At 38.9% G+C, this 26,720-nt stretch overlaps 3 protein-coding genes across 6 annotated transcripts in view; all 3 read left to right on the forward strand.

Moving 5' to 3' along the window:
* Window positions 1-6,428, forward strand: part of LOC103378226 (period circadian regulator 2) — a 13,807-nt gene extending 7,379 nt beyond the window's left edge. Inside the window, exons 15-22 of the mRNA XM_008309358.3 lie at window positions 373-509; window positions 629-829; window positions 956-1,183; window positions 1,483-2,495; window positions 2,679-2,874; window positions 3,249-3,486; window positions 3,604-3,754; window positions 4,142-6,428. Of these exons, the coding sequence (XP_008307580.1) occupies window positions 373-509; window positions 629-829; window positions 956-1,183; window positions 1,483-2,495; window positions 2,679-2,874; window positions 3,249-3,486; window positions 3,604-3,754; window positions 4,142-4,261 (2,284 nt within the window). The 3' untranslated portion in view covers window positions 4,262-6,428. The remainder of the gene's footprint in view (window positions 1-372; window positions 510-628; window positions 830-955; window positions 1,184-1,482; window positions 2,496-2,678; window positions 2,875-3,248; window positions 3,487-3,603; window positions 3,755-4,141) is intronic.
* An 846-nt stretch (window positions 6,429-7,274) lies between these two features.
* Window positions 7,275-16,523, forward strand: LOC103378225 (calcium-binding protein 39-like). The gene is given in 10 exon segments (XM_025054884.1): window positions 7,275-7,540; window positions 10,112-10,267; window positions 10,519-10,683; window positions 11,101-11,219; window positions 12,518-12,686; window positions 13,002-13,061; window positions 13,949-14,014; window positions 14,694-14,837; window positions 15,260-15,307; window positions 15,309-16,523. Coding segments are annotated over 9 exon segments (1,026 nt in total). The 5' UTR covers window positions 7,275-7,540; window positions 10,112-10,153; the 3' UTR covers window positions 15,450-16,523.
* Window positions 16,524-17,830: 1,307 nt separating this feature from the next.
* Window positions 17,831-25,412, forward strand: meis3 (myeloid ecotropic viral integration site 3). Of its 4 annotated transcripts, XM_017031823.2 has the most exons (13): window positions 18,032-18,502; window positions 18,579-18,646; window positions 20,150-20,289; window positions 20,865-21,036; window positions 21,172-21,222; window positions 21,321-21,371; window positions 21,761-21,910; window positions 22,029-22,125; window positions 22,395-22,540; window positions 23,307-23,383; window positions 24,135-24,193; window positions 24,302-24,388; window positions 24,710-25,412. In XM_017031823.2, the coding sequence occupies exons 3-13, from the start codon at window positions 20,162-20,164 to the stop codon at window positions 24,907-24,909; spliced, it is 1,218 nt and encodes a 405-aa protein (XP_016887312.1). In that variant the 5' UTR covers window positions 18,032-18,502; window positions 18,579-18,646; window positions 20,150-20,161; the 3' UTR covers window positions 24,910-25,412. The 4 variants fall into 4 exon arrangements, with proteins under 4 accessions (XP_024910650.1, XP_024910651.1, XP_016887312.1 ...); XM_025054882.1 differs by having other exon boundaries at window positions 17,831-18,646; window positions 22,029-22,113; XM_025054883.1 differs by having other exon boundaries at window positions 17,831-18,646; window positions 22,029-22,080.
* Window positions 25,413-26,720: the final 1,308 nt, after the last annotated feature.

The raw sequence follows: 26,720 nt of genomic DNA on the forward strand, positions 1-26,720 counted from the left end.
GATTGATTTCAACAATCTGTAGTCATTAAGGTGGCTTTCCACTTATATATAAAATAATTCACAACAACACTACAGTTTACTTCCAAAGAATACACTTTGCTACCACTGTGAAAGCGAAGCACGTTTTAGTTGCTCTGTAAACAGCTTGTTTGCTCTGAAAAATGTGTAGAAGAAAATATGACAGAATTAGTAACATCATCTAAAATTTATAAATCAATGCTAAGTTGTCTCCTTTAGTCAAAAAAGTGTGCAATCTAATACACAAATCAAAATAATGTGAAATATATTAAAAGGCCAAGACTACATCTGTAGTCAGGGAAACAAACAGTGCTGCAGACAACCCAAGTGATTGGTTTCTAATCTAATCCCCAGATACTTGGAAAGTTGTAACATCCCAATCACAGTGAAAAGAAAGTACCAGTTCTCCTCCAACACCACCTCCTCCAACTCTGACGACGGCAAGAAGGGTCCAGCGGACGCATTACAGGTGGCTCAGGACAAAAACACAGGCAAGTGAATATGATGCACATCTGTGTGTCATAGACATGTACTACTGTAATGGAAGTGAATGGCCAACTGCCACCATTCTCATCATTGTTTTTCTTTTTCCCTTCATCCACCCAAGCAGACACTCTGATGCTAGATGCCCAACCAGACCTGTCCAACCTGAAAGCACCCAAAAAACCTCCATCTGGGGCAGTTGTAGGGGAGTCTCTGGCCCCCCTCAGTCTACCCAGCAAGGCTGAGAGTGTGGTGTCCATCACCTCACAGTGCAGCTACAGCAGCACCATTGTTCATGTGGGAGACAAAAAACCTCAGCCAGAATCAGGTTTGTTCAAAAATTTGATTTATTGTAATACAGCTGTGTATAACACACACACATGGAACACACACATGTTTTTAGTCATATTTGTCTGAGAAACGTGTTGCATTTGTCTTTTGTTGTATCCTTCAGAGATAATCGAGGATGTTGCAGAGAGCCCGGTGCCTCCAACTCTGCCCGGCAGCATGGTGTCTCCACCCAGTCAGGAAAAGGAGGCATACAAGAAACTAGGACTGACTAAACAGGTGCTGGCAGCTCACACTCAGAAAGAGGAGCAGGCCTTCCTCAGCCGCTGCAGAGGACTTCGCAGCGCCAGGAGCTTACAGAAGGACTATTTCAAATATCTTCACCAGGACAAGGGTACGGGTTTATTTTTACAATAGGAAATGCAGCAGTAGAAAAAAGTGAGCTTTTTACAGGAAGTGTCGTTCAGCTGTGATGTGTCCACTCTGTTGGACTGTTTTCTTTTTTCTAAGAAAACCTGGTTTTATTTTGTCCAATATCTGTAAAAGTAGAGTTCAAATTATTTATGATCAAGTTGTGGTTCAGCAACACGTTCAAGGACCTCTATCTATGCATCACACATGTATATGTGATGTTTGCCGTCTTACAAATCAATAATAGTTACCAACCTTTGGACGTTTCACTTTTCATTTCAGAGTCTGCTGAAACTCCAGCTGCCCCTAAAACAGGGACCACCAGACAGGAGAACACTGCCAAGAAGAACAACCGCAGCAGGAAGTCGAAAAAGCCACGAATGAAGCATGGCGATTCGTCGGACAGCACTGTGTCCAACCACAAGCTCCGCCCCCCTCTGCAGGGTCTAAACCAAACATCATGGTCGCCATCTGAAGCCTCCCAGTCAGCTTTTAATGTCCCCTACCCTACGATGGTGCCTGCATACCCGCTCTACCCACCAGCAGCTGCTGCCCCTGCCCAGGCTCCTCATCTTGACCCCTCCCTTTCCACAGGCTTTGGAGACGGGCAGAGTACTCAAGCTCCACCTACACCCACGCCATTTCCCACCCCTATGGTAACACCCGTGGTAGCTTTGGTGCTGCCAAATTATATTTTCCCCCAAATGGGACAGCTTGGGCATATGGGGGCTACACCCTCTCCCCAGTTTCTTCTCGAAAACCAGACACAATCTGCATACGCCGCCCAACAGCCCTTCCAGCCCCCACAGCTAGCATACACCATGCAAACACAGCCTTCATTCACCAACCAACACCAGTTCCCTGTGCAAACTGGATTTACTCCCCAACAGCCATTTCCAACCCCTCAGCCAGCCTACCCTAGCCAGCAGCCCTTCACTGTCCAGCCCTCTTTCCCAGTGCAAACCAATTTTGCTGCCCAAACTTCATTTCCAGTGCAACCCTTCCATTACCTCACCAAAGAGCCCTCGAAAGCCCCTGATATAGAGCCCCGAGAGGGCGCAGCATCCCGGTCCTCCACTCCAGCATCGGGAACACGAGAGCCGACTACCTCCCCGCCACTGTTTGAGTCACGATGCAGCTCTCCACTACAACTCAATCTGCTGAGTATGGAGGATGGACAGCGGTCGGTTGAACGTCAAGACAGTATGGCGCCCCCTGCAGGAGGCCCGGGCAGCGTCACAGCGGCAGCGTCGGAGAAGAGTGGCGGTTTTATAAACACAGAGAACCAGCCACAAGTGAGCATTATACTCAGCCTAGTGTACTGAATACTCTGTTATCAGTTAAATTTAGAGATGGCAGAGAAAAGGCTGTAGTTTTAGCTGGACTGACCCACTGTAGCCTATTCACTACATTTATAAATTCACACCACATTACATTGGTGTTTTTTTGGTCTCTGACATTGTTGCTGTATATCATAGGTGGTGTCTCTAGGAGATGGTGGACACAGTGACAGTAACTCCTCCTCCTGCGACTTGCTGGATATCCTTTTGCAGGAGCAGGAGGACTCGCACTCTGGCACTGGATCAGCCACCTCAGGCTCAATGGGTTCAGGATCAGGTTCTGGCTGTAACCGCTGTGGGACTTCAGCTAGTGGAACCTCGGGAAGCAGAACAGGTCAGTAGGAACCTCTCCCACAGGATTTTAGGAGACACTATTAAAAAATACTGATTCTTCCAACACAGAGAAAAACACACACAAGCCTGGAGGTTGCAGCTAAATTAACAACCATTTGTCAGTCTATGTTGTTTGACTCTGTATAGTAGTTTAGTTTCCAAACACCTGGTAATACATTAGGGACTGCATGTTGTCAGTTCCTTGCCTGTTCCATTCATGCTCTTTTCTGTTGTAGGAATTTGTAATTAAATATAAATTATGATTCACTTATTTTCTTTCCGTGTTTCTAAATATGAATGAAAATGAATCCAGCGTTTCATCCCTTTCTAAGATAACTGTAATAAGTTGTTATGTCTGTCTTCAACCCTGTCTAGGAAGCAGCAACACCAGCAAATATTTTGGCAGTGTGGACTCTCTAGAACACAACACTAAGGCCAATTCTATATCCAAAACCAGGGCCAAAGAGGGCTCTGAAACTGGACAGTCTCAGACCAAGGCCTCCTCTCAGGGAGAAAAAGAGCATTTCATCAAATGTTGCCTTCAGGAGCCACTCTGGCTGCTGATGGCCAACACCAACGACAAAGTCATGTTGACCTATCAGCTACCATCTAGGTGAGTTCTTCACATTTAATGCAAATAGACATGAGTGAAATGCCAAGACCTCTTTTTAAACATTGGTAACGTGTCTAAATACTGGTGTGTTTTTTTTTTCTATAAAACAAAAAACAGGGACATTCAAAAGGTTCTACGTGAAGACAAGGAGAGGCTAAGGCAGATGCAGAAGAGCCAGCCTCACTTTTCCTCAGAGCAACGACGAGAGCTTTTGGAGGAACACCCATGGATAAGACGGGGGGGTCTACCTGCTGCGATTAATGTCAAGGTCAGTGTCACATGCATCATATGTAAAAGTAACTGTTGACAAGGGGTCAGACTAGGTCATTCATACCACTATAATCACTCACCTAATGCAGTCAACATCATTGTCACTGTGACCAAAATTAATTGGCTCCTTTGAGGTCCTGGAAAATAAGTACATGCAATTCATTCCCCAGACTTTCCTAAAATGTGGTTTATAAATTGTTTCATTACATGTTTCTGATATTAGTGAAAATGTTGACTTTATGTGGGAAACTACACAGAACACATTAGTTTACAATATGTAAACATTCAATGGAAAACCCATTTTTGCACAGAAAAGCAAAACATATTTTTTATTTTACATAGAAAAACAAATGAACTTTGTCCCTTTTTTTTTTCATAATTGCAGGAATGTGTGTACTGTGAAGACCCAGCAGGCACACTTGTGGAGGATGATGTGCCAGACATAGACATGGGAGAACTGGACGATGAGCTGAGCCACGAAGAACAATCAGGCTCTGGCTCATGAAGCAGAGTTATCACAGAGACCCGTATGAGCTCACAACACACACAGTGAATGAAAATGAGAAAACACAAGGCTGTTCTTCTCACACAAACGCACAGATTGCATTTAGTTTGAACATATTGCTGGTGACTTTTGTCCACCGAGATTTTCTTTTCTTTCTTTGACTCCAAGTCCATCCTTATTCAGTGAGGCAGAGCTCCACAACAATGTGAAAAGTTCTCATTTAGAAGTTCCAAAAAATATAGTTGCCCAATTTTTAAATACAAAGATTTACTCCAAATATATAATATAATATTCACAGATAAAATAATTATACTATTTAAAAAGTTATTCAAAGGCAGCCAAGCATTGCCGTTTGACAGTTCCAGTAATTTATGGTTTCATTAAAGACATAAAAAAAACACGTCGTTAAAAGGAACGCTGGTCTTAAAGCTTAACTGATGAGTTCGCTGACCTCAAAAGGGGAAATCTGACATAAATAATTTATTTTCTGTTAGGTTTCTGAGTGTTGCATTCAAACTCTAAGGCAAATTCCCTCAGTTAAAACATTATCTTCACGTTTACATGTGCTTTTACTTGACAAAGCATTAGCTGCTGCTTTATGGCGTTTTTTTTTTTGTTTGTTTTTTTAGACATGAAAACTACAGTAAGTTGTGGTTTGGCCATAAAATAGGTAACAAGGAACAAACACTGTCACATGACGAAGACGTTGCAGAAATGTCTTCTGTTTTAAAACTGTCCTCGTCAAAAACTGATTTGAGGATAGTGTTGGTAGAAACAAAAGGCAGTGACAGATTTGTTGCTGAAAAATGTTCATCTATGGTACTTCAAAAGAAGGACAAATAAGTTCCCTGTAAGTGTCTTTGGTATGTCGTGCTATGACCGTAGCTTCACCTCACTGTTTAACTTGCCTACCTCATTTCATGTGAAACTGTGTAAAAGCTACAGCTTAGAACCTAATTAATTTAATTTTAAGTGCTAAGTATCTCAACTATCTAAGTTACACCAAAAATATAAACAACTTTAAATAAGTCAGAACCCTCATCATTATGTCTGTTACTGAGACAAAAGGAATAATGTTACAGAATAAAAGACATTGAAATAAAACAAGTATCCATGACAGTAATATCTGTCCAGTCTACATCTACTTCTAGATCCTTATCATCTAAATCTTGGATAAAGCTGTGGACGGAGATTTTCCTTCAAATGTTCTGTGACTACATTAGAACTAGTTTATGCTGCACCATGGTTTGAGCCACATGTGATGCTCAAACATCAATTCAGTGTTTGCAAAACTTTTTCAGTTTATATTTATATGATTTCTCTGCCCCCTGTCGACACATGAAGGTGCATTTGGGTTTAACCATCACCACCAAGTCAGTATTTCCTAAGTCTTCTTTTTGCTTCCTTAAATCTTAACATAATTACACAAGACTTATCCTTCATATCCATCATTTAAATGTAAGCAGTCACCAATCTAAGACCAACAGTCTTCAAAGTCGGCCTTTACAGGATTCGTCTTGGAGAAGCATTGAGTTACGTCAACACTGGCCACAGTCACTCTGTGCTTGTCTCTCGTTAACGTAGTATTGGGGCAAAGTGTGGCAGAGCCTTTGAATGTAACACAGAGTGGACCAAGAACATGTTTGGGTTACTTTGTTTTAATGATTTTAAGTTAAATTTGTGTTTTATTTGTTGACCTTTTTCTTTTTCTCATGGTTTATTTTATGTAAGAAAGTAGTTGTTGCTTGTTTTTGGAGATGGATCCTACCTCAAATAAATTCCACGTTAAGTTACTTTAAACAAAAACATAAAACAGATTAAATGTGTGTATAAACTCCAGATTTTTGTAATCTATTTAGTGTAAAAAAATAAATAAATAAAGTTAAGAGCATCACCACATACCTGTGTCAAATGCAGCTGAAGATGATGATGAAGATGAACTGCTGTGTTTTCACCCTAATGTTTTTCCAGAGGCCCCGTTCAAACAGAGGGAAATGCTTTTAAAATGAAATGTCTTTTTACCACTCTGTGCTGGCACATGTACAGTTATGTCGGTTTGTTCCAATGCCAATTGTGTTTGTGTATGTGAGATGTTAACTTGATACATTGTACATTTTTTGTAGTTCAGATGTTAACACGTTGTAATAATAAAAAAATTTAAACAAAACAGTGACTTATCTCTTCACTTGTGTTCTGTGCTTGTGTATCTTTTGTCTGATGAAAACACATATCTGTTCCATTAAGTCAGTCCTTTACATACTAAGTTAGCCAAAAACAATTCATGGTTGTAACAGGGTTGTGGAATAATAGTACCACAATGAAATGCTTGTTTACCAGACTGGGATTCTCGTTCAACATGGAAATAAAATAAACCAAATAACATAGGATGGAAAGGAAAGTGAACTCCTTGTCATTGTGACCAAAATGTGACCTCTGCTTTTAACCCATCACCAAAGTGAACAGTGGGCAGCTCTTTGAGCCCGGGGAGGGGACAGTACCATGCTCAGAGCACCTCAGTGGTAACTTGGCAGCTGGTGGATTTGAACCTGCTATCTTCCAGACCCAAGTGTTCTTCCTTAACCACTAAGCATTGCATTATCCTCTAGTGGAAGCAGACCTAAATATTTGTATCTAAAAGGCAGTGATATACAGATACAGTAAGTCCCACAACTTCCCTCAAATGACATTAATGGCAGTGCTCCCAAGAACCATGCCACCAAGATCTGATGATCTCTGAAGGCTGGTCCACTTCTTCTTCAGTGGATTACAGTACGGTGTGTCTATGGGGAGAGAGACTGGCACATTTCCATGTACCAAAGGTTGGTATTTACGACACTACATCTACAAAATATAAACATATCACTACATTATACACATTCACAGTCGAATGCATTCGCTACAAAAACAAATTAAACCACGGGTTTCACAAATTTAGTGAGGAGGATTTATTGCAGGTTTTAGTTTTCAAGAATCAATTTCCAAAGAGCACCTAAATGCAACATGCGTCACATTTCACATGCAGCGACGCATGTGTTTAAGGACCCCGACCCTACTCTATGCAGAGGGGGCGGTAGAAGTGAAACAAATAGCCTGCACAGGACTCTACTATCGCTGCTGGTGGTAACAACGAGTCTGGCACACGGAGGTTGCAAAAACAAACCAGATTGCAATAGAAGATTAGGCGACACGGAAACAAAGCAGCTCTCTTCTCAGGAATCACTGGGTTACCGACTGCCGTCCTGACAAATTGGGGAAACTATTGAAAACGCCATTTTCGAGGTATTTTGTGTATGCAACGCAACATATAAACACACACAGTCAGTGAACTTCTGGCCTCACTTGTCGAAAACGGTTGTTTCAAAGAGAGCTCGATTAGTTTGTCCCACTTGCTAACAGGCTATAGTCGACTACGGAAGCGTTTAGCTGACGCTTAGTCTGCAGGTGGTGGTTACTTTCTGCTTCAGTTAAGCATGACTTTCACAGCACTGTCACTTCCAGGCCTAGCTAACGTTGTGCTAGCATGGCGAAATAACGCTGTCGTCGTGACGCTACAAAAGCCACTGTTAAGTGTGGATTTCCTTCGCTCCTAAATCACAGTGTGGCGACTAAGTGTGACAGTCTAGTGGGATACCAGAACGCTTTGACACGGAAATGTGATGAAAGAATAGCATACCACGTTAGCTAACAGAAAGAACTTGCCCTGTAAAGTGGTACTACAGCTGAATTACACAACAGCTCTGTGTTATTGTGCTTGCGAAATACTACATTCTTTTTATTTTTAGCTTTGCTAACTGGTTTGATTGTACATTGAAGTCACTGCACAAGACTATACGTCGTACTTGCAATCTCCATAGACGTCAAGAGACTCTACTAGTTCAACGTTTGTATGACATTGCTCAGGGGCAACAACAGTAGCTTTAGCCTTAGGCTTAGGTTTTTGCACATTAAAGAGTATCTATATATAAATGTATAATATATGCCCTTACTGGAAATAATGCCCTGATCCAATGACTCGACAGTTTGGAGGTATTTCAGCATGAGGACAATGATGTCAGCAAGGCTATTGTAAGATTTTTATTACAATATTAGAAATATATTATAACAAACAAAGACCCAAGCCTCATTGCTAAATAAGCTAATGTTCCGTGTCAGTTTAACAGCACAGTGTAGAGATGTGTTTACACCTTAACTAGTTACTGTTTGTCGAGTTATTTGACAACATTGTGTTAATTTACTTAATTTAAACAAAAGTCTAAGTGATGTTTGTTCCCAGGAGAACAGAATATAGTGTTTAGTTCGTGGTTTTTTAGTGAAATGCACAGATGATGTGAGACACTCATTCACTTCAACTATACACAATCTTTTTTATCCCTAGTCCTTCTGTTATTCTTTGTTTTATTGATATTAAGTTATTGATATATTGTATAATGTTTTTGTTTGAAGACTATATATTTTTTAATTACATAAAGATTAGTTTTTGGCATGCAAAGGTCCTTTGTTATTGAGAGGTTAGCACTTGCTCTGTCTACTCACAGGTGTCACCTGTAATCGAACCCCCAGTTCACCCAAACTAAAAAATGTATTGGTATATGTATGTGGAATTTTTTTTGTTTGTGTTTTTAAATTACACTTTCAGAAGATCTATTGTTGCTCCTGCAAGTGTTTCTGCTGGGTTCCTTTGAAAGCCGGGTCATTGTATCTAGAAAAAAATGGTGTAAAAGCATCCTGTTCCATCAGATATTCATTTGATAAAGATGTTTGTTAAGTGATTTAAAGCAACACGTTATTTGACACGTTACTCTTTTTAAATCCCACCTGCATAAAATATTTGGTAGCTTTTTGCAGCTTATTATCATTTGTTGTGCCAAACTATTTCCTGCTTAGCAATTGTGGCTTTTTGGATTCTGGTACTATTGATTTGAGCATTCTATGTAGAGAATAATTAATTTTGCAATATGCACATTAAGTATATGCTCAACAAGGCCATGGCTGACCTGTAGATGAAGCTTCCACAAACACATGCTGGGCATTGAGGTGGTATTTTAAAATAAGGTTGCTTTGCAGTGTGTGTTGACGACAACTTGTGTATCGGCTGTGTATTAGTTGATGTTGTTGATGAATATATACTGTACGTGCACGTTTACAATAAATGTATGTATACATTAGGGCTGTGGAAAGTCTCACCTTAATCGCATGAATTATTTTTTTAAATACCTACATATTAATCAGTTTTTTCAAATTTTAACATTGGCACAATGAGGCTCACTGAATATCCAATAGTTTCACTATCCATCTACTTACTGTTGCTCTAATCACAGTCGATAAGTATGTGTTCAGTATGTGTTTGTGGAGGCTTCAACTTCCGGCTTGTCAGACTAGTTTCGGGGCTGTAAGTTAGTCTACATCTGACAAGCTGACTGACACAGTTGTAAACTGGATTGCAATGGACTAAAGACCGATTAATATTGTTGAGGTCAAGGGCTTCACCAAAGTTTTAAATGTTGCAACTTCTTATGCAGTCTAAAAGCCACCGTCACTATTGCCCACAGTTTGTGGGTCTGTGTATTAGGGTGAAGATAAGTGGAGGGTGGAGTTAGTGGATATATAGTACAGTGAGGGTGATAGTGATGATGCTTTAAAATGCATTAAAAACGTACTCTTACTAATCTTCACAAATCAATTAACATCATTACCACATTCATTTTGAAAGCCCTAATATAATTATACATGATATAATTAATGGTTGGCATTTGTAATGGCCAAGGATATCACAGAGGATCTGATAGACAGTGATACTCTGCATCCTTACATGGCTATGACTCTGATCTAGTGATTAAACTTTCTTCCCAGGTGGAGAGTACGCTGTCTGGCTACTCGTGGTAACACCCTATCATGCCTTTCCCCTTTGGCAAGTCCCACAAGTCACCAGCAGACATCGTCAGGAACCTTAAAGACAACATGACAGTGCTTGAAAAACAAGACATTTCTGACAAAAAAGCAGAGAAGGTACAGATAATCCTCTTAAAGTTTTTTCAGTGAGTGGTAAAATTAAAGAGGATTTTGTTTGGATATTATTATTATTATAATTATTATTATCATTGATAATAACAATAATATCAATATTATTGTTGATATTAATATTAATGTTTTAGGCCAACAGTCATATGACAATAAAAACATTGGCATTTTATTCATATAAGATCTGCTTTGGTGTATGTGGATGCTTTTGGTTTTCATGCAGTATATGCTTTTCTTAGGCAACAGAAGAGGTGTCAAAGAGCCTGGTGGCCATGAAGGAGATCCTTTATGGGACGAATGAGAAAGAGCCTCAGACAGAAGCAGTAGCACAGCTAGCTCAGGAGCTCTATAACAGTGGCTTACTCAGTACCTTGATAGCAGGTTTACAGCTCATTGACTTTGAGGTAAGTTTTGTGTTATTTTATCCATGATATGTTTACACAGTATCTGCTAACTTGTTAACAATGTGAGAAAAAGACAAACTTGTCCAGTACAGCACAGACTAAATAATATGTAATTGCATGTTAGTTACGACTTTCAAAGAAAATTTGAGTGCTTTGCCAGTAGGAACCAAACCAAAAGTGGAGGACCCCTGTATCCTGTAATGAAACATTTTCTCTGTGATAAAGCACTCAGGAAATACTGTGGAAAAATCCAACTTTCTTTCGAAAAATGATTCCTAAACTGTACATTGACAAGTAGATAGATTGGTCGACCAGTCGATATTTGTGTAAATTATTTTAAAAGCAAACCCTTTCACTTAGTTTTCTTAACCTATTGTGTTAAGACACACTCTCTTAAAATTCCTTTTGTTGTGTCAGGGTAAGAAAGATGTGGCTCAGATCTTCAACAATATCCTGAGGCGTCAGATTGGCACTCGGACACCCACAGTGGAGTACTTGTGCACCCAGCAGAATATTCTTTTCATGCTACTTAAAGGGTAAGAGACATGCACATATACACATAGAGTTCCACTGTCTATTTCGATTGTATCATCTACATTAAAAGATAGAATTGGTCTAAAACCACTTGCAAAGCCTAATAATTTAAAATGTCTTCGATGGCAGTGTTCAGCCATTTGTCATGCCCTGTGCTTCTACACACCCCTAATGTATGGCAGGTTTTCTTCAGCTAAAATTCACACCTCTAAGCGTTACCATTGCAGTGTCATTTCACATAACATTGTGAGCAATTTGAGTGATACTTACCACACACAATTAGCAATGTGTCTTGAGGATCATGACCATAATTAAAGAGGATACTGCCTCTGTTCTGAAAAAACTACAAGACTGAAGAAAATTTGCCATTTATTGTTTCCACGAGGATTCACACTTGGTAACGTGAAATTACCACATGCACTTTCTTTAGACCAGAATGATCATTACTCACATGTTTGGTAAAATGTATTTTTTATATATATATATATATATATTTTTTTTTTTTATGAATGTCCGTAGAATATGCTAGTTTTGCTAATGTATTACTGGGTGTGGCCAATTAATTATTCTACTCACATCCATGGTTTCAAACCTTTCATGCATTCTTAGGTTCTCAAAAGTAAAAATGATTATAATAATAATAATAATAATAAATAAAATGTCCAGCAGTTACAATGAGGTCCGTGCACTGCTCAGTACTCGAGCCCCTATAAATCTCCAAATGGAGATTAACGTGCCCTTAGTGCTTAACATGCCACAGTCAGGACTGAACCCCAAGTTTAAATACAAGGCCACAGACGGCTCAAATATAGTTAAAGGCAAGATTTTCTTAAAGCTTGCTAAAAAGTGAGCTTGTGTGGAGGTCTGAAATAATTTAAGACAGAATTCCTGTTTTAATACTATCGCCCCTCGTGTTGTTTAGCTGCCACAGAAAATGGCTTTGTCCTCTTTTTCATGATAATATTCAACAGTTTATCGATTTCTACCAATGGCCGGTTGGTCAGCAGCACCTGAGGCTGTCATTGTCACAGCAAGTAAGCTGCTACCAGTCCAGCATGAGAATAAGAGTATCGTGGTAACTGTGAAAACAACAAGTAAGGACTCAGTAAATTAATAGTAGATTACTGTGCTCTAAAAAAACATGGTTCCCAGGTTGTGTAGCAGGAGTGGGCAATTAATTTTCCAAGGTGCTGCATGGGAAATTGGAATGGTATTAGTGCTAGAACAACTTAATACAGACTTACAATAACCCATAGTTCAGAAGATTAGTTGTTAACTTTGTTTTTTCTGATCTGTGCAGGTATGAATCTCCAGAAGTTGCTCTAAACTGCGGAATAATGCTAAGAGAGTGCATCAGACACGAACCACTGGCCAAAATCACACTGTGGTCAGAACAGTTTTTTGACTTCTTCAGATATGTTGAAATGTCCACATTTGACATCGCCTCAGATGCATTCGCCACTTTCAAAGTAAGAAAATGGAAGCAGTGGAACTAAGATTTTTTTGTGTAATAAATATATTAATTTCTAACACATTCTCCTCATTTCACCATCCTCTGTCACTGTGTTATTTTATTTGTTGCTGCTATCTTTTGGTCATTTATTCTTTTCTTTTTTTCTTTTTTGCATGCTGTTTATGGCCAAGGCCCTTGGACTTTAGCCTTTTTTGTACTTCTGACATATGTTTTTGCTCCTTTGGTTAATAAACCAAGAATGGACGTAATGATATATACATATTTATGTGTGTATATATGTACCATAATATTTTGTATTATGTCTCCACAGGATCTTCTCACCAGACACAAGATACTGAGTGCAGAATTTCTTGAGCAAAATTATGACAGTGTAAGTACACACATCAAACTGCACTTTATCGTTTATCATTAGTAACTGTTACATACATGAAAAGGCCAAATCGTCTTAATGTGTTGATGTAATTGTCCCAACAAAGTTTTTTTGCATCGCAGACCTGTTTCATGGTGTTTTGATAGTTCTATATAGCATTATAGCAAAAACCCACCCTGAAGCCCACCCACTATATACCCGTGTTCTAAGTCTGTAAGACTGTAAAAACAACTTGTTTTAGTTTGAAAGAAAATGTTTGTCTTCTACTTTCTTTGTGGGCCTTCCAGACTTGACAAACATCCTGACAGGCGACATTTACAGGGGGTCCTTGAACTACGTCGGAGTTCTGTTCCTATGGCAGGACATGTGTGATTTTCCCCGTAAATGGGATCTCACATACTGTACATAAATACCTACAGTATGTCACTCACCTACACTAACACTAACAGTGTTAGCAACATCATAATAATAAGAAAAGTATGACTTATGCCTGAGAGCAATAAAGGACAAAAAAGAAAGTCCCAAAGAAACAACACAATCCAATGTATGGTCTACAACCAGTGAATGTTACAAGTCCATCTTCTCAAGTCGTATGTTGGAATGATTGAACAAGACTCTTTAAAACATATGGAAGATGGTGACTTGACCACAGAATGTCAAAGACGTTGTAAACCAAGGACCCTCTGTTTAATGGTTTTTGTTATTTAAGAGTCTTTCTCAGTGATAATCATTAAATTAAGAATTATATCGAACATATTTTTCTCTGTGGCCCAGTGTCAGCTCCAGGACCTGGTGGGTGTGAAGCTCTGTTTTAGTGAATACATTGAACAGACTCAGTTTAATTCATGTCACATTTTCTTTTCTGTCTCTTCTCACTCCCTCCTCAGTTCTTTAGTAAATATGAGAAGTTACTCCACTCAGAAAACTATGTGACAAAAAGGCAGTCTCTCAAGGTAAGAAGTAACATTCTTGACAGTAAAGAGGTTTCCTGTTATAGTGCAGCTCTACTGCATCCATTATTCTTTGACCTCCCTACATCAGGGGTTACCATCGGGGGAAGTCTGCTTTGTAATTTGGCTCAGTTTTTAGAGCGACTGCCCTTCCTGGCACAACCCCTACCCCTCCAACACCCCACCTGCCATGATTTACTAGAGTTGAGAGTTTATTTGGAATGAAACCTGGGACATACTGTATAACAGAAAAATATTTTTTCCCTGGCAACTCAGACAGTGTCCAGCTTTTTAATCCTTTTATTTTTCTTCAGTAAAAGCCACATGGCCTTGACTCAAAAAAGAAGTTCAAAACTTAAATAAAATATATTTAAATATATATATTTATTGTTGATTCCCAGAGGCAGTCAGGGGCAGCCTATTACAGCAGAGCTGCTGTTATTCATAAGAATTTCCCTAATAAAGTTCAAATTATTTATTACCATTATTGTCTTATGTTATATTTTATTTATTGCTCTGACCACACAATCCTTGTTCCTAATGTAGGTAGTCAAGTATGAACATTTTATTATTGCTACCATTTTCTATAAATAAACCATACATTTGTGATTTAATTTGTTTTATTTGTTAATGCATATTTAATCAATTTCTAAGTGCTTTCTCTTCCTTTTGTGCAATACAGTTACTGGGTGAGCTGCTTCTTGACCGGCACAATTTCATCATAATGACAAAATACATCAGCAAACCAGAAAATCTTAAACTAATGATGAACCTCCTAAGGGATAAAAGTCGCAACATCCAGTTTGAGGCTTTCCACGTATTTAAGGTATGAAAATCCTTTACCCAATCTTCAACAAGGAGTGAGGGAAAGAAAAGACACCTTTTGAGCTGTTTGACAGGAAGTGACATATTCTGTCCAGTACATTTGAAAGAAAATGGGAAAAAATGCAGCAATTAAAACACCTTGGTCTTAACAAAAATATAAATTTACATGTCTTATGAATTCACTGAAAGTAGAAAGCGTGCTTTTGATTTACCAGAAGTATCCACAAAATTCCAAATGGACAATACTTTTATTGAGAGTCACTGTTCACTTCGTTAACTGCCATCACCCAAAATATTTTTTATTGGGCAATGTAGGTGCTGAAAAAAATATTTTTGAGTAAACTTTTGTTTATCAGTTCCAAAAATGAAGTCATTATCAGTTCAACAGTGTCTCATCTAACAATGTTCTTGTGCTTCACACAGGTGTTTGTTGCCAACCCCAACAAGTCCCAGCCCATCTTGGACATCCTGCTTGAAAAAAAAGACAAAACTCATCGAGTTCCTCAGCAAGTTCCAAAATGACAGAACGGAAGATGAACAATTTAATGATGAAAAGACTTACCTTGTAAAACAAATCAGGGAGCTCAAGAAGCCATCTTCCCAGGAAGCGTGAGGAGTGAAGCAAAGGTGGAAGTGAGGATAGGAAAGAGCCACCTGAGCCACATCTGGAAGAACACTTAGACACGTTCTCTTTAATAGGACATTTGAAGCAAATTTAAGTCTAACAAAAAAAAACAATCTTGCCCTTATCAACTTGTCAAGATGTTGCCAGACACCTGAGGACATTTTGAGTGCTTGTTTCACGTCTTTTTCTCTAAAGAGAAATAAGTTTAAATTGTTGGATAGAGCTGCTTTCTTGCACACCAAGAAAATGAAAGTATATTATAAGAATACCACAGGTATACATGGCAACACCAATATTTTAGCTAAGGCCGCTTTCCCTTGTGACGCCTATTCATTGCACAAAGTTTACACATGTGTACCAAACACACATACACATGCAACAGAACAGCCTTAAAACCCGATTGTGGAAATGGTACAGTATAAGCAAAGTGAAGCAATGGTGTTGTTTTTTTTTTCTGCCGTCTTAAAAAAATGTCTGATCTATGGCTGACCTGTAGTCTGGTTCCCCTCATCTGTCTCTAATCTAATAAAGCAAAAGTGATTGGTTTTACTGGTTTTTCCAGGGCCAAGCTCTCAAATGCCATCAACAAGAATTAGTCACCATTTGTGTCCTTGTTTGAGGATTGGTTCTCTGACCTTGACACACAAATTTACTTGTGATAAAAAAAATAGAAAAGATAAATATGTCAATGGAATGTGTTAATTGTCTTAAGTTTTAAAGTTTAATTTTAACGCATGGGCAGAATGAGCATATTTTTTGCACACATTGGAGGACATCGTTCTCAAAGCTTCACGAAACATCTGGAGCTTAAAGTATCATATTAATACCTAGTTTGTATCAGAGCAGTGTAACTGAGCACAGGGCAGTCACACGTCTACAGCTGGAAACCTGACTGACACAAGTGTCAAATGGACTGTGAGGAACTGTAGACCGATTAATACTGTTGAAGATATATTTTTCAGTTATAGTTTTCTATGTTGTTCTTGACATTTTCCCATATTAATTAATTCCAACATTGGATCAGTCACAAATAAAAACAGCTGTGAAGCACATATATGCTAACTCCTATCATCTACTTTGCCTTTCTGTTTCAGCAATTTGCATAATATAAAGTGTTTGTAAAATGTAGGATTTTAGAGTTTGATTAATCTCAGTGAGATAAATGATTGTGATTAGCTGTGATTAATCCACAGCTCCCCTGTGATTCATTGGTTTAACAGTTTTAATCTTTTAACAGCTCATTGGATATATATATAATTGTCTTCTTCTTTCAGCTGTTCTTCAGGGGTTACCCAACCCCCCATCTCCACCTTTTCTCTCTCCAAACAGCTCCACCTTAACCGCCACTCTGATCTGCTCATTTCTAGTCCATCCTGGTCACTCCCAGTGAAGATCTCGGCCTCTTCATCTCCAACTCAGCCTTTTGTCCATTAGACAGAGTCACTGTCTCTGAACCATACGTCATAGCAGGTCTCACTACTGTCTGACAAATGATGTTATACGTTACTATAGTGGTGGTGTTTGTGAAGTAAATGTTCTTAACCTACACATTTTGGATATTTAATTATATATTACATTATATCACATCACTGAATGTAGGACATTCAAACCTATAAAGCCATCAATTTAAAATGTCAAGAAGTAAAACTAGTGTGAAATCGCTCTTAACCACCAGTGTAATTATCCGATTTATAACTGTTTTCTTACAAAGAGATAAAACTCGGATGGCTTCGCACTTAAAATGTAAATGTACTTTGTTTGAAGCTGTTAACAAAGTGGCAACAAGCCGTTTCTTGTCCATTGAACCTTCTAACCGGTCCAACCTTTGTCGGGGAGGGGACATCCACGGCGCTATGATCGTTTCAGTGGAGGCGCTGCTCCCTGCTGAGTTGAAAGACATCCAAGGCTGTGGAGCCGGGGGTAACCCGCGGCCAACGAAGCCTCAAGACCACCCTCCGTGCCGCCCACAGAGCCTCCTGACCCGGCGTGCTCTTTCTTGTCAGGCCGCATCTTATTGAAGCGCACGGTGCCCCCTGACTGCGAGGCAGGGTGGAGGAGGGATCTGAAGAATTATTCTGTTAAACTGGTGTCATTTACAAAAACACTGTGACCGCCGCATATGTTGCTCTGTTGTTGAAATGCAGATCTTGTCTAGTCACGGCCCAAATAACCATTTATTACAACTTTCCCCCCTAAAATAGCTTCGAATCATTTAATATCGACAGTGGAATACTGATATTGATTAATATGATTAGTAAAGTTTTTTTATTTTATTATTATATATTATAAATTTTGCGTAACACATTAAAGCGCCTCATTAAGCATTTCCAGCCTTTGTATGAAACCTAGAATGTTTAACTAGTTAATTAAGTCTTCCAATACTACAGTAGCAACTGTACTTTTACACTTGGTGCTGTGTAAACTTGTGATAATGATAATTTCAACTTGTTTTTTTTTTTTATTTTAAAAAAATTCTCCTACGTAAGTGCATCTCCTTGCTCTTTTAAAACGTTCTTGCAGCAGCACCTGTAACATCAACAATTTGCCGCCCGGTAACAATAAAGTATGTTTATTATGAATATGTATATGTAACATAACTGCCACACACTGGTCTTTTAACACTGTTGAACGTTACAGCCAACAACATCAGCAAAAGAAAAGAAAAAAAACAGAGAAAGTAGCATTTAGCCGATGGCACAACGATGTATGTATCTCGCGAAAACGCAAAAACTAAGACAATTTAATTATATGTTTTAATTAAATGAGTCTAGCCTTTTGTTAATTCTCAACTTTTGCCCCGTGTTGATAAAAAGGAAGAGGAGGAGAAATGGAGGAGGAGGCTCCCGTCGCGTTTTGACCCTGTGAATCTTTCACACCATAAACACCACCCTCCTGCTCCTCCTCACGCCTCCTTATGCTGCCTATAAAAACACCTCTGTAGCGGCCTTGGTGTTCTCCAGCCTGTCGGACAGCAAGCAAAAGGAGCCAAAAAAGCAAATGGACGCTTGTTTTCCCTCTCCTTTCCCTTCACATCCACAGCTGTAAGCCAGAAAGAAAGGTGCACCAGTCGGAGCCGAGCCATTGAAGGGACTGCCGTTAACTCTTGGTTTTCTGTAGTAGAACTGGACCTTATCCGACCCAACCCGGATTGGACCGGACTGTGAACCGCGCATTTGACGTCTCTGGTAGGACATTTAACATTATTGATTTGAAACTGGTGGCGAGAGACTGCGGTGTGCTTTTAAATAATTTATTTAAAACATGTTTCTTATGTTAGGATTTTCTTTTGTGTCCATCATCACTGTTATTATCCACGTCAGAAGATCACTGTTCATTAAGCCTCACACGCACACGCGCGCGAATACACAGTGTCAAGCACAGGTTCAGAGTGCCTTTAAACACCGCCCCGTTTATCTGAGTGTGTTATTCTTTCATTTGAACGTTACATTTCACGACATTGACAGGTTTATAATAAACAGCAAATGAGATGTATGTTGACTCTCAGGACTTGGAGGACAGAGACAGTATAGTGGAGCCGGGAATCATCGGTGTAAGACTGCTTCCCAAGTCACATGGAGGAGAGGGTATGTCCTGCTGCTGTCTTTCAGAGCCCAGTCTAAAAGGATAGGTTATTAAGAGCTTATTGATATTTGAGCACATAGTTAGGAACATCATATCTGTACTGCATTCACACAGACGCACACGTGATTCTAGCAGGCAGCTAACAGTAAAATCTAACCACAAGTGTTGATCTTTTATTCATTGGAGGTTAGGAAGAACACTGGGCTTAGTATTACCTGTAGTAGTCTGTAAAAACACCCCACAGGGAAGTGTTGGTTGGATGTACCCACAGTATTCCTGCTCTCAGCAGACTTACAGTTGTGTATTGTCACTTGTATTGGACATTTGCAGCTCTTGAACTCACTTGGAGTAAGTGTGACCAGGCAGAAGACAGACTCTGTTGACCTAGGTTAGAGGAAAGTTCTCTCATGTTGTGGTGGCCAATGAGAGATGGACAGAGGGACAATAAGAAAAATTTAAAAAAAGTTCCTCATTAAAATCATTAAGGAAACTGTTGTCCACCCAGAGACCTCCAATGGTTCTTTGCAAAGGGATGTGACTTGAAGATAATTCATTTTAATTGGGAGTAATATTTTATGTTCAAGTGCTTAATTATTAACCGTCTTTGATAGTATCATTATTATTTGAAGCAGTCATATATACTTATGTGTGTAACGGCAATTGAACTTTCATATTTTTTCCCTTTTTAGGTCTTAAGATTTTAACCTATCATAATCAGAATTATTTTGTGTACTATTGTGGTTGCAGTATTCAGTAATATGTCTATGTCCACTTCTTATATGTTGCGTCACTTCACTATGTTTGTAAACAGAATGAGTGTGCATAACAGTGCTGTACATATAGATACATGCATACAAATATCTAAACAGAAACAGGACCTGGCCTATATTGGTAAAAGCAAAGTAATAAGGAAACATGTTACTACAGTTCAAAATATTCCCAGTCAAACGTTACCACTGTTTTATGTGTGGATTCCTCAGTCAGTGTGGTCTCAGTCAACCGCTTGGCCCTCCAATAAAACCACAATTATATCTGATCTCACAACCACACAGATGTCAAGATGTCACGTGTCATGTTTTCTGTCTTTGCACCTAATCGTGTTCCAGTATGAAGAGCTGATGCACTACTCTGGGTTGGAGGCCATGTCAGTGGGGGAGTACAGAGATGATATCAGGGCACTTCCTCCCTCACAGTATGGATCCACCATTCCTGACCTACTAAAACAGCACAAAAACCAGATCTATGGGTAAGTGAGATTCTGAGCCTCTTTATTTCTCCCACCTCAAGCTCTTTTTTGTCTATTTTTATCTATTTGTCAGAGCCACTGTCTCCATGTCCTTTTCCTGTGTCACTAATCACCTCAGACACTCGTCTCCATCCATTCCACTTACCAACACTTCTTACACTTGTGTCAAATGTTATCTTAAAGGATATATGTTAACATGTTTTTTCAACAGCCAACTGTATTATCAAGCAAATAAAATTTAACTCTATTGATTTACTGACTTGTATGATTATATTTTTTTTTTTTGCGGTAAAATTCTTACCATCCGCAAACATCTGTTGAATAGAAACATCCTCCATTTCATGTTTTTAGTCTCAGTGCTGACTGTTGCTGCTGCTTCATTCTCACTCAGTACAACCTGTTTACACCTGAAAACCTTTGAACCATTTCTTGTGTTGAAAAAGTAGTTGATCTCAGTTAATTTATCAGCTTAAATTACATTGTCAGCAATAAATATTACCACAATATCTGTTATTAAATCATCAAATCTGATATTATGACCTTGTTGTTAACATAGTTTGTGTGTGTGTTTGCAGACATCCACTGTTTCCACTGCTGGCCTTAGTGTTCGAAAAGTGTGAGCTGGCTACCTGCTCTCCTCGAGATTCAGTCGGTCATTCCGTGACTCATTTCTCCCACATGACCACCCACAGCGATGTGTGCTCCTCCGAATCCTTTAATGATGACATTATTGCTTTTGCTAAGCAGGTTAGTGACACATGGTCCCTCAGGGATAGATTAATGCTGATGCTGATGGAGGAGAGCCAATCACAGAACAAACAGATCAGAAAAATGTGGGAAAAAAGGGTTTTGTTCAATGATAATGTTGATTTGGTTTTACAGGTTCGGTCAGAAAAAAACATATTTTCATCCAATCCTGAGCTGGACAATTTGGTATGTGTGGATGTAACACAATCATTAAGCAAAATCATAAACATCTTATTTACACATACAGTAAGTTTGTTTAATTTGAATTTGAATTCTCCACACAGATGATCCAGGCAATACAGGTCCTCCGCTTTCATCTACTGGAGTTAGAGAAGGTTAGTGGACAATACTAATGTTATTGTATAAACCATGAACAGTGTGTGCTGGTGTTTCTGTGCTTATTGTTGTGAACATTACTACAAATACCTGTGTTGAAAGAAATGCAACACTTTTAAATTTATCCTTGCAATACTTTCCTAAAGGCTGGTACATGGCCAATGTTCTTTAATGCACTGTATTTGTAATGTAATTTTGGAAATAAAGTTAGTAATTAATGTAGTTTTAAAAGTTTAATATTTATATTTTATTTTATAATATTTTATATTTACCATTTATCACCCTGTGTAGAGACAACTGTCTCATTATTTTCTTTTAATTTGCTCTGGATGTCATGAATGATCATATCTAGATGAATCCACTAATAATTCTGAACGTGTGTTTATAGGTGCATGACCTGTGTGATAACTTCTGCCATCGCTACATCACCTGTCTTAAGGGCAAAATGCCCACAGACCTGGTGCTGGACGAGTGGGAGGGCAGCTGTAAGTCGGACATGGAAGATATGACTGGGTCATGCACCAGTCTGTCGGACCAGGTGAGAATTCTCTTAGTGTATTAGCCTGTGGATCTCCACCCATCTCCGAGCTGTCTTCCATCTGCTCAAGTCTGATTATTTACTTTAAATTTAACCTATTCCTGTCCGTCTCCTACAGAATACATCATGGCTCCAGGAACCAGATGAATGTGGCTCTACACCGGACCCTGGTGGCCTGCCCTCACACAGCACAGTAGACAACTGTAGTGATACATGTACATACACACATGATATGAAAGTTTTCTGTTGTTATTGCACCGTCTCTGTGAACCAGTTGTTCTACCCATAACGTGTTTAAAGTGTTCTATATTATAAAGAATTAATTCCCTTTGGTGCAATAACTGCTGTGTACTCTCTTAAAACCTATAGAAATCTATAATATATATTTTTTTATATAAACACACCAAACATATAATTCCTGTAAAAAGTACTACATGTAAAAGTAAATTGTGCCTTACAATTCCGTGTTTACCTGTCCCTGCAGGTGATGGTCCAGATGGAAGCATAGCCTCCCCGAGCACAGGAGAAGAAGAGGAGTCTGACCGAGAAAGAAGAAACAATAAAAAAAGAGGGATTTTTCCAAAAGTGGCAACAAACATCATGAGAGCCTGGCTCTTCCAGAATTTAACAGTGAGACAATTTAGTACTACTTCATTTTGCATATTTACTTGTAGGCATACGTGTAGAAGTGTAGTAAAAAAAAAAACCTGTCTGCAGGAAGCCATTACTGATATCTGTAGGAGCAAAAAGATAGTTTTATTATACAGAATATAAATGGTCCGTACAATAATAAAGTCGTGGAGTTCCTGGAGAAATATTTGAGTGAAAATATACACTCTTGAAGTGGCAGACTGTACAGTTGAACAGCGTACCAGAATGTCCAGCAGGTGTCACAGCAAAGCTTTCACACACCGCAGTCACTAAATGCTTGGGTTTTGGGTTTTATTTTTTTGGGTTTTATGCACAGTTGCAACAGTCTGCACAGATCAACAAAGCTGTGTATGATTCAAAATTCAATTTCTAGTTGTACTGCTTCGCAGCAGATGCAAAACCAATGAAGGCTCTTCTTTAGAGAATAATTACATGGAGTTTAGTGAAAGTGTGAAACTGATGCAACAGAGACAGATGTGAAATTAGTGTTGTAACATGAGCCAACAAGACTTAGTTATAGTTATTATTAGGGAGAAACTGAAATGAAAATTCTTGGCTGAAAGTGAAATGAGGAAACCAAGGCTGAAGACTGAAACACTGAAGAATGATTTTACCAACCTCACTAAAATCAAGGCACTGTAATTGCATGAATAAATATGAATGTTTCAAAGAATAAAAAATTATGAAGATTCTTTTCTTTATCTCTGCAACACATCACCTTCTTGTTCACTCTGTTTTCTTTCAGCACCCATACCCGTCTGAGGAGCAGAAGAAGAAGCTTTCCCAAGACACTGGACTGACCATTCTACAGGTCAATAACTGGTCAGTGCAAACTAAACGCATGCTTATTCTGTCTTGGGGCTAATCATGATATTAAGTGAACTTTTTATCTATTTATTAGTCTTTTTTACCAGATAAATGTTTGAGTTTAAAGTTAAAAGGCAAGGGCAGAACAGCAGCAAGGACAGTGTGACTTTCTCCCTGAGTTAATATTTATCCATAACTACCTGTGTGACTACTGCTGTCACAGTCAAAGCATCAATAATGCCTTTGTTTGAATGGCAACAGTTAGATACCCAGATAAATGTGATAACCGTCTGCTGCCACCTAGTGGTAGAGTATTTGATCATCACTGTTGCGTAGACAAAGGAAGACAATTTATTCAATAAAAATAATTAATAGTTTTCCACATCACTCACTAAGACACCAACTAAATATTTACTAAGAGATTTGGCAAAATAATCTCCCAGAGAATTGAAGATTCTTTTGTACTTATTGTATTGTCTTTTTTTGTAGTTCACAGAGGGAAAACATACTTGCTGCAAGGGGCAGCCTGTCGCAGCAGATCTGCTGTTTACACAAGAATGGGATCAATAAAGATCGAATTATTAATTATTATTATTATTATTATTTGCTCTTTGATTATATTATACAGCCCCCTATTGGCTAATATACTGTATGTATCATCTGCAGCCACATCTACAGTTCACCATCATTCAACACCACTACTGAGCCACTGAAAAATTATATTATAAAGTATGCAGCAAACACATGTTTCATTATGTCACTTTAGGTTTATCAATGCCAGGAGAAGAATTGTCCAACCGATGATTGACCAGTCCAACCGCTCAGGTCAGTGTCGCTGCTACACACTGCTCTGTGTTTGCATAATATGGGACAGTAAACAATGTAAACCTGATCGTGTGTGTGTGTGTGTAATATGTCTGTGATGCCTCACAGGTCAGACTGGACCCTACAGTCCAGATCTAGCAGATTTAGGGGACTACGTTCTTGACAGACAGGCACAAACTGGTCTTCAAACAGCAGGTAAAGTAAACATCCACACATCCTACACCTTAGTCTTTAATGTCATGAAAGAAATTGTAACAAAAATTCTGTAAGAACTGTCTTTCTGTATTCATCAAAGAAGTAGTTTAAATACTACATATACTATTGTGTACTCCCAGTAATGTATGTAAAAATGACTGAATTCTCTTGTGAGCGTTCATTAGAAAGATGTTTTAAAATCCTATTGTCTCCAGCTGTTCACATGCTTTTTTTCTTCCATTGAAATTAAAACAACTCACTCACTCAAGTCGTTTTTCTGCTGTTCTAAATATACTGCCCCCTGTCTGCTTACTCCCTCAGGTCTTCCAGCCTTGTCCTCTCTGCAGGGTGACTACTCCAGTGCTCTCCTCTCCCAGCCTTGCTATCCTCCCCATCCAGGGTCCTCTCTCCACCTCTACCCAGGTCCACACTCACACCCTGCCGTGCTACTCCAACCACCTCGACACACACACCATACAGAGCCACTTCTTGCACAAGGATTGGACATACATGCACATTAGTTGCAGGGAAGTCAGGATGCGGGTTTGTGCGTAGTGTTGTAGATCGTAAGAAAAACCCACCACAAGACATTCCCACAAAAAGGCTCCGGTCGGAGGATACTGTCAACAGCACAGTGTCCAGTCATCACCATTTGTGCTTTATCCTCAATAACCCTTGGAAATAGAATATTCTATTGAAGAAGACCAAAACGTACAGATTTAGACCATGGAACTATTGACATGTAAATGAAGTGAGCAGTAGCCTTGCTTTTCTATAGACTTGATACCAATTCTTTGGTTGCTACTTCAGTGCTACTGTGTGGGCTCCATTTCATTAATATGGGCCGGGAAAGACTCTTGACTTTGTGTAATTATTTCATCTGGTAACATATAGGTAGACACCATCACCCCCCACACACAGTCTAGACCAGTGGTCACCAACGTGGTGCCCGGGGCACCTGGTAGCCCCCATGGACTACCTAAGGTGTCCACAGGCTATGTTCTTAAAATAAAACTAGTCAACAAGAGGGTCAAAGATTGTACTGTTACTGTGCTTTTTGAATCAGTTACAGTTGTAAATTATATTTAAATGGGTCCAATGATGATGATGTAAGAAGAGTGTCTGCTATTGTCTGTTCCAGAACTGATTATTATTACAGTGTTTGTGAAGTCTGTATTAAACAAGTAGCTCTCCGTATTACTAAGTGCCCTTGAAGTAGCGCTCATTTTCAAAAAGGTCAGTGACCCCTGGTCTAGACTCACAGGTTTAAGCCATAATGTCAGAGAGCAAGTGCTTCCTCCTCTCGTCCAATCATTCCACTGTGTGGTCTTTGGGTTCAAAGTCACTGGTAGACTGTGCAGATCTAGGAGCTTACTTAAATACACACACACAGACTCTCTCTCTCTCTCTCTCTCTCTCTCCCCATTTTTTATTCTCTCTGTTGGGAACACATGCACAAAATAATATTTAAACATTTAAAGTATGTTTATCTGTTACAGCTATTAGTGTAAGTACATGCAGTGTGTGAGTTTGTATGTGAGTGTGTGCTGTGTATGTGAAGGGAGATGCAGGAATAGACTGTATAAACATTGAGCTTCCTCTCCTACTCTGCCTGAACTGCTTACCGTTCCTGCTTCTAAAGATTCTTAACGTTGAGTGATATGGTGAAAGGATTAAAAGGACTTCTCTAAGATTTTGGTTTTTGTGTTTGTGTGTATGGTGAACAGTTAAATAAGGTAAACAACTTCATTATTCTTTTTCTGCCTCATCCTTATAGGTTTGGGACAAGGTTAATCAACTTCCTCCTGCATGTCATAAAAACTAGGCCTGTCCAAATTAACATATTAATTGTATTAAATAATTTGTGATTATTCATCAGTCATTATTGTTTAATAATCCCTTACAGGGTAGCTGGAGTCAAACCCAGCTGTCAGTATATATGAGCCGCTGCACCCTGGTCAGGTCTCCATTCCATTATTCAAAAATAGTTTGTCAGAAATGATTAAAAATGCACTAATTTACCTTAAAAAACATATCAGTGACCTTTTTTGTACTTATGACCACAGTATTTTACCATACTAATAAAATTCTGAAAAAGTGTTCAATAAAAAAAAGCTCTCATTACTTTAAAAAACATAGCATAAAAATTCGTCATTATTATGGTTTTTATAGCGAATTAGTCTATTTTTTTTTTCAATTCTGAGAAACTTTTATTTTTGAACACTTTTTCAGAATCAAATTACTATAGTATAATACTGTGGTCAGATCCCCTTTTTCAGCCCGGGAGTTTCACGCCCAAACCCGGCCCACTTTGCTGTGGAGTATATACCGT

The sequence above is a fragment of the Cynoglossus semilaevis genome, chromosome 4, assembly GCF_000523025.1.
Source record: "Cynoglossus semilaevis isolate Cse_v1.0 chromosome 4, Cse_v1.0, whole genome shotgun sequence".
NCBI lineage: Eukaryota > Metazoa > Chordata > Actinopteri > Pleuronectiformes > Cynoglossidae > Cynoglossus > Cynoglossus semilaevis.